This window comes from Mauremys mutica, chromosome 4 (genome assembly GCF_020497125.1).
Source record: "Mauremys mutica isolate MM-2020 ecotype Southern chromosome 4, ASM2049712v1, whole genome shotgun sequence".
Taxonomy (NCBI): domain Eukaryota; kingdom Metazoa; phylum Chordata; order Testudines; family Geoemydidae; genus Mauremys; species Mauremys mutica.
The window spans coordinates 155240979-155252080 of NC_059075.1; the positions used below are offsets into that span (position 1 = coordinate 155240979).

The 11102-nt window shown below is 60.4% G+C and overlaps 1 protein-coding gene across 6 annotated transcripts; it reads right to left on the reverse strand.

Annotated features, from left to right (window-relative positions):
• Nucleotides 1–2677: 2677 nt before the first annotated feature.
• LOC123370297 lies at nt 2678–8942 on the reverse strand. Of its 6 annotated transcripts, XM_045016707.1 has the most exons (9): nt 8680–8935; nt 8161–8294; nt 7383–7478; nt 6901–7005; nt 6428–6563; nt 5587–5681; nt 4950–5102; nt 3991–4134; nt 2678–3047 (listed from the first exon to the last, which is right to left on the reverse strand). In XM_045016707.1, exons 1-8 carry the CDS (start codon nt 8852–8854, stop codon nt 4033–4035), a joined length of 996 nt encoding a protein of 331 aa, XP_044872642.1. In that variant the 5' UTR covers nt 8855–8935; the 3' UTR covers nt 2678–3047; nt 3991–4032. The 6 variants fall into 6 exon arrangements, 5 of the variants coding, with proteins under 5 accessions (XP_044872642.1, XP_044872645.1, XP_044872641.1 ...); XR_006579360.1 differs by lacking the exon at nt 5587–5681 and having other exon boundaries at nt 8680–8940; XM_045016710.1 differs by lacking the exons at nt 2678–3047; nt 5587–5681 and having other exon boundaries at nt 3876–4134; nt 8680–8942.
• Nucleotides 8943–11102: the final 2160 nt, after the last annotated feature.

An 11102-nucleotide genomic window follows, 5' to 3' on the forward strand; every position in this document is an offset into this window, starting at 1 on the left:
CTGTAATGGCTTATTTTCATCTCTGCTTCAGAGATCCCACGACTGCGGGGAGCCCAGAGCCCTTTAAATTCCCCCCGCAGCTCTGGCAGCTGGGCTGGGGCCAGGATTTAAAGGGCTCGGGGATCCCGCGGCTGCGGGAAGCCCAGAGACCTTTAAATACCCCCCGCAGCTCCGGAAGCCAGGCTGGGGCTGGGAATTAAAGGGCTCAGAGCTCCCGCGGCTACAGGGAGCACAGAGCCCTTTAAATTCCCCCGCAGCTCTGGCAGCCGGGTTCGGATGTGGATTTAAAGGGCCCGGAGCTCCCACGGCTGCAGGGAGCCAGAGCATTTCCGGGCTGGGGCCGGGATTTGAAGGGCCCGGAGCTCCTGCCGCTGCGGGGAGCACCGAGCTTTTTAATTCCCAGCCCCAGCCTGGCTGCCGGAGCTGCGGTGGGAGGGGAGGAGGGATTTAAAGGGCTCTGGGCTCCCCGCAGCCGCCGGAGCTCTGAGCCCTTTAAATCCCCGCTGAGGAAGCTGGTGCGGTCCGGCACAGCGTACTGGCTCTTGCCGCTACGCTGTACTGGCCCGTACCGGCTTACTTTCATCTCTGGCTCAGAACTCCTACAGCTGCGGGGAGCCCAGAGCCCTTTAAATTCCCCCCGCAGCTCCAGGAGCTGGGCTTGGGCCGGGAATTAAAGGGCTCAGAGCTCCAGCGCTTGCTGGGAACCCAGAGCCCATTAAATCTCCCCCCTGCAGCTCCGGCAGCTGGGCTGGGGCCGGGATTTAATGGGCTCACAGCAGGGGTGAAAGTAACTTCCAGGATTTACTGGTACTGCTGTAATCCTAAGGGGGCATGGCTTAAACCGGAAGAGGTGGGGCCTCAAGATTTAAAGGTCCTGGAGCATCGGCTGCGTCTGGGAGCCCCAGGGCCTTTAAATCAACCCTGGGCTCAGGGGCAAATGAAAGGGCCCAGGGCTCAGGCCGCCGTAGAGCCCCGAGCCCTTTACATTCCCCCCGCAGCTCCGGCAGCCGGATTCGGGTGTGGATTTAAAGGGCCCGGAGCTCCCATGACTGCAGGGAGCACCGAGCCCTTTAAATCTGGCCCCAGCCCGGCTGCCAGAGCTGCGGGGGGAAATTAAAGAGCTCTCGGCTCCCTGCAGCCACCAGAGCTCTGAGCCGTTCAAATCCCTGCTGAGGAAGCCGGTGCGGTCCGGCACGGCATATTGGCTCTTCCTGGTACACCGTACTGGACCGTAATGGCTTATTTTCATCTCTGCTTCAGAGATCCCATGGCTGCGGGGAGCCCAGAGCCCTTTAAATACCCCCTGCAGCTCCGGGAGCCAGGCTAGGGCTGGGAATTAAAAGGCTCAGAGCTCCCGCGGCTACAGGGAGCCCAGAGCCCTTTAAATTCCCCCCGCAGCTCTGGCAGCCGGGTTCAGGTGTGGATTTAAAGGGCCTGGAGCTCCCACGGCTGCAGGGAGACAGAGCATTGCCAGGCTGGGGCTGGGAATTAAAGGGCTCAGAGCTCCGGCAGTTGCTGGGAATCCAGAGCCCATTAAATCTCGCCCTCCCCCCCCCCGCAGCTCCAGCAGCTGGGCTGGGGCCAGGATTTAATGGGCTCAGCGCTCCCCATGGCTGCGTAGATCCCAGAGCCCTTTAATTCCCCTCCACGCAGCTCCAGCACCCAGGCTGGGGCAGGGAATTAAAGGGCTGAGAGCTCTCCGCAGCGGCAGGACCTCCGGGCCCTTTAAATCCTGGCTCCAGCCGGGTAAGGCTCAGGCTCCTCACAGCCATGGGAGCTCCGGGCCCATTAAATCCACGCTCGAACCCGGCTGCCGGAGCTGCGGGGGGAATTTAAAGGCCCTGGGGCTCCCAGCCACAGCCAATGCTCCAGGATCTTTAAATCTTGAGAGGCCCCGCCCCTTCGGGTTGAGGCCACGCCCCCTCAGGACTCCGGCAGTACCGGTAAGTCCTGGAAGTTACTTTCACCCCTGACTTAATCTTTCCTTTACCTGTGTTCACCTTGTGCGCCGGTGACTCCCCCGAGCCGCAGTCGCATTCCACCTCTAAGGGGGTGAAGAAAGAGAGGCCACCATGCTCATTGGGGTGCTCGTTGGGTTTTGGGTTCGGGTTCCGGCGTATCCATCAACGGCTGGGCCAAAGGGCTCCCCTCGGTCGCTCCCTCCTCCTCCTCGGCACTGTCGCTGATGTAGCGCTTACTCCACAGATGGTCAAAGACCCTCGGGGTGAAGACAGAGTCCGAAGTTCTCACGGGGGTGGTGAAGGAGTCCAGGTTTCCTCTCCGCAGCCTTCCCACGATTTCTGAACCATGGGTCCTTGGCGAGAGATGGCCTCGTCCGTCCGGCGCTGGGACTTATGAGGTGATGGTGCTGCACCCTGATTGGCAGAGGGCCTTGGGAGGAGTTCTTAGTGGGGTCAAACAGCCCACTCCCGGACGGGTCACCCTGCCCCAGAACTCGCCCTGATTGGTCAGGATCCCCTCTGGGGGTGGTCCTGTCAGGACAAAACCGATCCTAATTGGTTGAGGGCAGTGAGAGGAGTTCTTAGAGGGGTCACAAGACACACGTCGGGATAGGTCACCCACCCACCCCAGAGCTCACCCTGATTGGTCAAATCTCCTCTTGGGGTGGTCCTTCCGGGAGGAAACCCATCCTGATTGGTAGAGGGTGGTGGGAGGAGTTCTTAGAGGGGTCACATGACATACCTGGCTTCCAGTCATGTGGCCGCCTTGACCACGATGTAATACCCCCATGGGGCGGGACTTCCGGAGACAGGTGGGAGGGACTAAGGGGTCATGGGGTGGGGTTAGGATTTGATTAATGGTGGGGCCTGTCTACTGCTGCTGGGTGTTGAGTGTTTGCAGGCAGAACGGGAGCCAGTGTCCATGTCCAGGCCGGAGGTCGAAGCCGGGTGGTCAGAAATACGAGGCAATGTCCATATCCATACAAAGATCGAAGCCATGCAGTCAAAATTGAAGGGGTTGGAGAAGATCAGGAGGAGGAGGTGGTGGCAGGGCTGCAGCGGGTGGGTGGAGGGCCTGGAGCGAGGCTAGAGAAAGGCAAGGAGAATACTGAGCCGGGGTTCAGAACCCAAATCTGGAGCCAAGAAGGGTCACACCAAAGTCATAGCCAGAGACCGGAGTCAAGAGTCCAGCCAGAGTCAACAGCGAGAAACCGGAGGGCAGGGCAGGGCGGGGCAGGGCAGGGGGTACATGCGGGCGGGAATGAGGATGACTTACTGGAGCCCTAGAGACCCCTCATCGGGGGACTCCCTTCCTAGCAATACCAGAAGGACAGCGGGGTGACAAAGATGTCTCTGAGCCTGGGCTCCAAGCCAAGGGGAGCTCCCATCCAGGCTGTGTGCCAGGACCCCGTCCCCCTCCCTGTTCATTTCACACGCACAGACCCCCTGGCCGGAGGGGAGAATAAAGGGCAGAAGCGAAGGTGCCCCTGGGGGAAAGGCTTTAGGCCGGGACCCAGTCCACTTCCCAGATCTACACCCAGGATTGTGTGACCAGGCCCACAGCCCTTCCTCTGCATCTCTGTTCCCACCTGCCAGACGGGGAGGCTCCTCCCCTGCCCCAGGGTGTTCGGGGGGAGTTTCATTCCTGGCTGGGAAGGGCTCAGATACCAGGTGGGTGGATTGGGCCCCGGGTGGGGGATGGTCGGACATTCGCTGCGTCCAGGGTGACAGAGGCCATGGGAGGGTCTGAGCAGTGACGACGGGGGAGGGGCCCCATGTCAGGCCACCCCTCCCAGACTGCAATGGCTATTGAGCACAACCCCTGGCTCTGCGGATGCTCTCACTTCTGGGCCAGCCCCACAGCCTGATTCTTCCCAACCAGTATCTGGCCTGGCCCCAGCCCCAGGGGTCGGGTGGGGCAGGGTGTCCAGAGCGAGGTGCTCGGCCTTGGTTTCTCTCAGTGCTGCGGGGGGCTCTATGGCCGCTCCCCCCAGCCCTTCCCCCCAGGCACAGTGAGACAGAGCAGTACCTGCAGCAGGGGGTCCGAGCTGGTCATGCGAGGGGGGGGTCTTCAGTGCTGCCCCACGGAGCACAGCCCCTGCAGGGCGTCGGGCACCTGGCCCAAGACCCTGATGTTAAACAGCTGGATCTTTATGTAGGCTGCGATGTCCTCCTGTTGCAAGGGAACAAGGATCAATCAGAGACTCCGACACCCACGAGAACGAAGGGTATTAACGGCACCGGGAGCCAGCAACATTTCCTCCCCATGTCTGAGGGACGGATTCCCCCCCCCAACCCCCGAGACAAAATCTTCTCTCTTCTCTAGTGACTTCCATCCCCTCTCCCACCATTGTGGAATGAACTCCTGCCCCCACTCCTCTCAGTCCCCCCGCGAGAACTGTTCTACCTCCCAACCCAGCGGGAATCCAGCTCCGCTCCCCAGAGTCCCCTCAGCCAACCTCGCCCCCTCCAGCCGGGGGCTGGGAGGCTTTGGGCAGTAGTGCCGGGGGGTGAGAGGAAGTGGACACCTTTCCCCAAGGGATCCCCATGTCCTTAACGTGATGCCATGGCCAGTGGCTCTGGTGAATGGGGCACTTATGCAGCCTCTGCTGACTGACTCCTCCAGTTCTCCCAGAGCAGGTGGGGGCTGGGATAACACGATACCAGAGCTCTAGGAACCGGCCTGAGGCCCCGAGGGGGAGGAAAGGCTCACAGAGGTGGCTAGGGGAGTTGGCAGCCCCTAGCATGAGCAATGGCAGTGTGTCGTGCTGATGTGACGCCTGTTAGGAAATAGCCTTGCTGGGGAGCTGGGTCTGCCCTGCTTTGAGCTGCTCAGGGGAGAAGCTGGCACCGACCAATGGCACCTGTCTGGGGTCACCCTCTCCTTGCTCCCTGGTCAGCGCATGGGGATGGGATGGGAGTGATTTTCAATGGCCTGGAGGTGAAAGGCCCTAGGGGTCTCTCCCCAGGTGACCCCTCTTTGGTTACCTCGTCCTCTAGCAGCTGGCCGGCTTCCCCCAGGAAGGAATACGTCAGCACCAGGCCAGCCTGGCTGACGCGGAGGAGGGGGTGGTGAATGGCCAGCAGCCCCGCCTCGAGGAAAGATCTTTTCTGCTCCTCTGTAAACAGCTCGCCAAAGGCCTAAAACCAAAAGAACCAGAGCCCTTACAATGGCCCAGAACCAGGCTCCAAATCCCTCGAGTGTCTCACAAGGTGGAGAAGAGTCCTGGGGCAGCCAACCTTTGGGGTCCCATGGACCAGGAACCCCCATCAGTAGGAGGCTGCAGGCACTGAGGCCTCAAAAAGCTCTTTCTGGAGCAGGATTCACCGCAGGTGCCATGAGATGCTGGGAATGTGTCTGCGCGCTCTGGAACCCAGCTCACACAGACAGCCCAGGACCCCTGCTGCTCCCAGCAGCGATAGCTGCTGCAGCTCACCCGCTAGAGGTTCGCGGTCTTTTAGATCTGCTTCATTCCCACACCTCACCCCACGGACATTCCCAGGAGCCTCACATACTCTGTGGAAATAAGGAGCAGGCTCTTGCCCTGTGTCCATGACACACTCACTGCAGCGGGAGACAGCTCCACACCTGAGCTGCTGCAATGCACCGGCCGAGAGTCCTTACCTCTCCCACCCTGGCCAGGTTTCTATACCCCAGGCGCTCGGGGTCATGGAGCCCATCCCGGCACCACAAGTCTGGGGCCTCGCTGGTGTTGAGCCCTGGGGGAGAAAGACACACCCATTGGGGAGGTTTGGCCTTCTGCTTTCAGTGCCTGTTTCCTTCTGGGTGCACACTGGCCAGGCTCCTCCTGGCATCCGCAGCCCAATGGAATCGCAGGGTCCATGCCAGGCGGGTTAGTACCAGAAGGGGGATTTGTTTCAGCCATCACCGTAATCATGTGACCCTTACGGTCATGGGGTGTCTAATACTGAGAACCCCCCACACCCACTGAAGTCAAGATCTGGCCCTGGCTACCCGACTGGTGACACCCTACAAGCTTTGTGTCCGTCCCCTGTGGTGCCTGCTCCTGCCCCTGCCCTCATGATGGGCTCTTTCCCTCCATGTGTCTCAATAGCTCCGTTCCTGTCCCCTCACGAGCTGGCTGCCCCGTACGGGGGTGGGCTGATTTCCCTGGGCTGGGGGACAGAGCCAAGCTCGGAGATAAAGCAGCCAATTTCCTTGGCACTTTCACACTCATCTCCCTAATTCAGAGAGAGGGGGAGAGAAAGAGTCACCATCTAAGCTGGGGTCGGTCTCAGAGGAGGGGGCTTCTTTCTGTAGGGTCCCACTGCCCAGCAGAGGGAGTCTCGAAGGAGGGGCCTTGTTTCTATTGGGATTCCTCTTCCCCGCTACAGCGGGTCTAAGCAGAGAGGCCTTAGTTCTGGAGGCGTCCCAATGGCCAGCTGGAGCTAGTCTCCCAGAGACTCGTTTCCATGGGGTCCCATTGCCCAGCTGGGTTTCTTACCCCTCTTCCGGAGCAGGAGCCAGTAAAGCCAGTATATCCCAGCCCTGGCTTGCTGACTGATATCACTGGCTGGGTGGGATATCCAGAGACCCAGCTGCAGAACGAATTCGCCTGCCTTGGAGAAGGCGGAGGAGGTCTGGTGGAAGGAGGAGGAGAGAGAATCCATCACCATTCTCCCTTCAGCTCCCCAGCACCCCTGGACCTGAGCTCTGCTCCCACCCCTCTGTAGGAGGCGCTGGGGGAGAGGAGCGAGAGCCCTCTTCCTCTCTGCCCCCAAGGGAGCTCAGAGCAAAGGGAGCAGGGCAAGGGCCCTCGCTGCCTCGCGGCTCCAGAATAACAAGGGCCCTGAGGCCAGGCACGACCCTGCCAGCCAGCGGCCTATGGAACGCAGTCCCTTACGGACCCGGGGGGACCAATTAGCCAGGGGATGAGGAACTTGACTCTGCAGGACGCTGGGGTCAGAGGTCACTTACGTCAAATCCAGGCAGGGAGATGGCACTCTGGAGCAGGGCCGCGCTGGTCTGGACGGCCCTGGCTCTCTCCTGGGGGTTGTTTGCCAGGAGAGAGCGATGGACGTGCTGCAGGAGAAGGAGGCAGGGGAGGGTCAGCGGGCAGGCGTACATGCTTTACAAACCAGCCTCTCCCCCTCCCCAAGGGGCTGAGACTTTGTGCTCAGGGTGGAGTAGCCGAGCCCTGGTGGCAGAGCTTGAAAAGGGGGTTCAGTCTCTCAGGCCCCAGCCAGGCCTGGTGCTCACTGTTAGTGCTTAATGCAACCGTGCAGAGCTCTGGCTGACAGTCCCAGCTCCTTCCCCCTGCACTGGCAGCTCTGGGAACGTGTGGCCGGCTGGGTCCAAGCTGGGAGGACACAATGGAAAGTGGCTCTTCTAGTCTCTCCTTTGCTGCCCTCCCACAGGGCTCAGGGGCAATTCCACCCCAGACCGTCCATTCTACTCACCTCCAGGAGGTGCTGCAGCTTCTCCATGGTGGGGGTCTCTGTTAGCTGGCCCCTGAGGATGGTGTCCAGGCTCCGCGAATAGCGGTTGTGCAGAGCCTGCAAGAAGAGGGAGCACCCGTCAGTCATGGGACATGGGGCTACATCAGTCAGAGGACAATGAGGAGGATTCTCCAGGAGCCCTGGCAAGACTCAAGAGGCACATCCTGGCCTCTCCCATTCACATCACTCCAGGGACACTTCGCAAGAGTTCATGGCCGGATGCCTGCTGCCTCGTCAATCCTTGCTCTTCGCAGTTCTCTGTGCAGGGCCTGGTACCCAGCAGAGTATGGACCAGCCAAACTGCAATGGGTGGGAGGTAGGATCCCCGGGAGAGTCCAGGCAGGAGATCAGAGAATGAGGAGAGGAGGGAAGGCTGGGATCAGCCACGGAGGGGTAACGCAATCCCCTCTGAACCCCTGATCCATGAACAGCACGTCAGGATCAAGGCACATGCCCTGAACCCCACACCCAAACCAGCTCCAGGGCTCAGGACCTCCATGGGGTTGGACAGGGAAAGCCGCCCCCGCCCTGCGCCGACAGGGGGTGGAACTGGGACAGTGTCGGCGAGGACCTTGGCCTGTGTGGGACACAGGTCCCCACTTTGGGGTGCCAGATAACAGAGGAGATGTGTCCCCCATTGGGGGTGAGGGATTCTCTGGTGCAAGACCCCCTGCCTGGGTGGGGATGGAACAAGGAGCAGGACAGACTGGGTGGCAGCGCAGCTGGGGGATTTTTGTACCTCAGCTCTGCCCTGCAGGTGCTGCTGGATCACCAGGACGATGTCTTCCTCAGGGCAGAAATCCTGCTCCTCCTCCTCCTCTTCCTCCTCCTCTTCCTCCTCCTCAGGCCACGACACCTGGGCACTGGGGGTGTCTGCACCAGGGAGGGAAGGAGAAAGTTTAATCCCTTCTGCTGCTGGGGGGATGCAGTGGACAGAGAAGGCTCCATGTTTCCCCTTTCTCTGTAAGGAGCCCCATGGCGGCGAGGGCCCCACCCTGCCCCTCCCAGAGACGCCCTCAGCCCCATCAGCCTCAGGGCCCCGTGGCAGTCAGCCCCCCCCCCAACATGATCAGGGGAGGCTGGAGCTCCCCGACTCCACCCAGCATCCGCTGCTATGGGGCGTGGCTGTGCCACCCCCACTGGTGTCAGTGGGGCTCACGTGGGTCAGTGCCGGCGCCTTGGCGAGCCCATGGGCACAGGGTGTTACTGGTCCCCCACCGCCCCAGTCCTCCTCCCTTTCCCCTGGGTCTCTCCTCACCTCCAAAGAGGGAGCCTAGCAACACGGGGCTGCCAGACCCCATGGAGGAGCTGCTGGCCCCACAGGAGAATGCGGAGCTGCTGGTGTCGGTCGCGCCGCAGTCCCTGAACTCCTGCTCTGGGCTGGCAGGAGGCTCCTCTATGGCCAGGGTGGGGCTGGCAGGAGGCTCCTTCATGGCCAGGGTGGGGCTGGCAGGAGGCTCCTCCGTTGCTAGGGTGGGGCTTGCAGGAGGCTCCTCCGTTGCTAGGGTGGGGCTGGCAGGAGGCTCCTCTGGGGCCAGGGTGGTGCTGGCGGGAGGCTCCTCCGGAGGCAGGGTGGTGCTGGCGGGAGGCTCCTCTCTGGCCAGGGTGGGGCTGGCTGGAGGCTCCTCCGGGGCCAGGGTGGTGCTGGCGGGAGGCTCCTCCGGAGGCAGGATGGGCTGGGGATGGTGCTGGCGGGAGGCTCCTCCGGGGCCAGGCTGGGCCGGCGCAGGGCCCCTCAGCTGCCATGGAGGTTGGCGGCTCCTGCTGGGCCCTGGGGCGCAGCTCCTGGCTCCTTGGCTTCCTGCAAAGGAAGCCCCAGAGCTGCCGCCCCCGGCTCCTGCCCTCCCCTGGCTCTCTCCTCCACGGCTGAACCTGGGGCCACCTCCGTTTCGGCCCAGAAGGTGCCTCTGGTTCAGCTAGAGGAGCTGCTGTCTTCCGCCTCCTCCAGCAGGCGAAGCAGCTCCTCCCTTTCCCCTGGCCACGAGCCTCTTCCCCGCCCGCGGGGACAGAGGGGCCGCTCTCCGCCTGCGCAGGCTGGCTGATGTTTGCTGGCTGTGGAGCCACCTGCCCGGCCTTCTTCCTGAGCATCTGCCGGATTCGCTCCATCCTGGAAGTGAGTGGGGAGCAGCCATGAGTCTGGCTTCAAGGCAGCCTCTCATTAACGAGCCTGCCTGCTCCCCTGCCCACCTCCCCTCCGCTGAGGCAATTTCTCCTCCCGAGACATCCCACCCCAGGGCACAGGAACCCTCAACCTGGGGCACAAACCCTGACAAGGGACGGGCTGGGAGCCCCAGTGGTGGGATATTCCCACCACACGGGGCAGATGGCTCTGGAGAACTCCACTTACTTACTCTAGATCAGATGGAGCAGGATGGCAGATGCTGAGGGTTACTCCTCCCTTCACCCTCCTCGACCTCCGCACCCAGGTGGCCGGCAACGGGTGCCGCTCAATGCCCTGCCAGCAGGGCAAGGGGTAGCAACCAGCAATCGAAACTGGCTGTGAAAACAATACAATGCCACTAGCGGAACGCTCCTGGGACACTCCATAGCTGTACCCGGGGCCACCTCCATTTGGGCCCAGAAGGTGCCTCAGGGTCAGCTAGGGGAGCTGGGGTCTTCCTCCTCCTCCAGAAAGCCAGAGCTGGCAGTGCCAGCAGGACTCGATTCCCAGTCTCCCTGGCTCCGAGTGGGACCTGTTGTAGTGACTGACGGATTTGCTCCTTGTCCCCCATCCAAAGCCAATAACACATCTCTGGGTTGGCAGTCATGAGTTAGACCTTCTCAGCACCCCTCTGTCTCCCGCAGCCCTCAGCGGTTCCTTGGATTGCGGTGGCTTGGACGGTAACAGGAGTGGCTATTGTTACTGGCTCACTGGGTGGTTCTAGCCAATGAGGGTCTCAGTCTAGCCTCAGAGGCCCACACCCCCAGACACTACAGGTCAGGGAGGATTGATTTCATTCCAAATGTTTTGTAGTTGTATTTTTGAGTTATTTTCCTAATGAGGGATTGATTCTCATGAAATTCTTAGTGGTGGCCGATGACAGAACACAGAGCAATGGTCTCAAGTTGCAGTGTGGAAGGCTTAGCTTGGCTATTAGGAAACACTAGTTCACTAGGAGGGTGGTGAAGCCCTGGAATGGGTTCCCTAGGGAGGTGGTGGAATCTCCATCCTTACAAGTTTTTAAAGGTCAGCTTGACAAAGCCCTGGCTGGGATGATGAAGTTGGGGTTGGTCCTGCCTGCAGCAGGGGGGTTGGGCTAGATACCTCCTGAGGTCTGTTCCAGCCCTAGTCTTCTATGATGCTAGGAATAGGGATCTAGTCAAACATGTTGACTTGCTGGTTTTGCAGGATACATACAAACAAAAAGGTTGACTGAACCATTTGTTTTCATTTCAAACAAACTGAGGTAAAGAAGTATCTCTAGTTCGTGCACTGAACTGATTGTTCCTGCTCATAACGTCCTTCCAGATTTTAGAAGTAGTAGCTCACACCTCCTCCTCTCTAGCCTTTATTCATATTTTACAAGGGGAAAAGAAGCCTTCATCCTTTTCCAACTCCCAATCAGTTTCTTACATTTGAATGAAGTAGCTGCATCAACTGGAATGAAGAAAATATTCTTTCTGCACCCGCAGAAGAGGCTAGTGCTGCCAAAATCTGGCTGAGTGTTTCAATCATTTCTG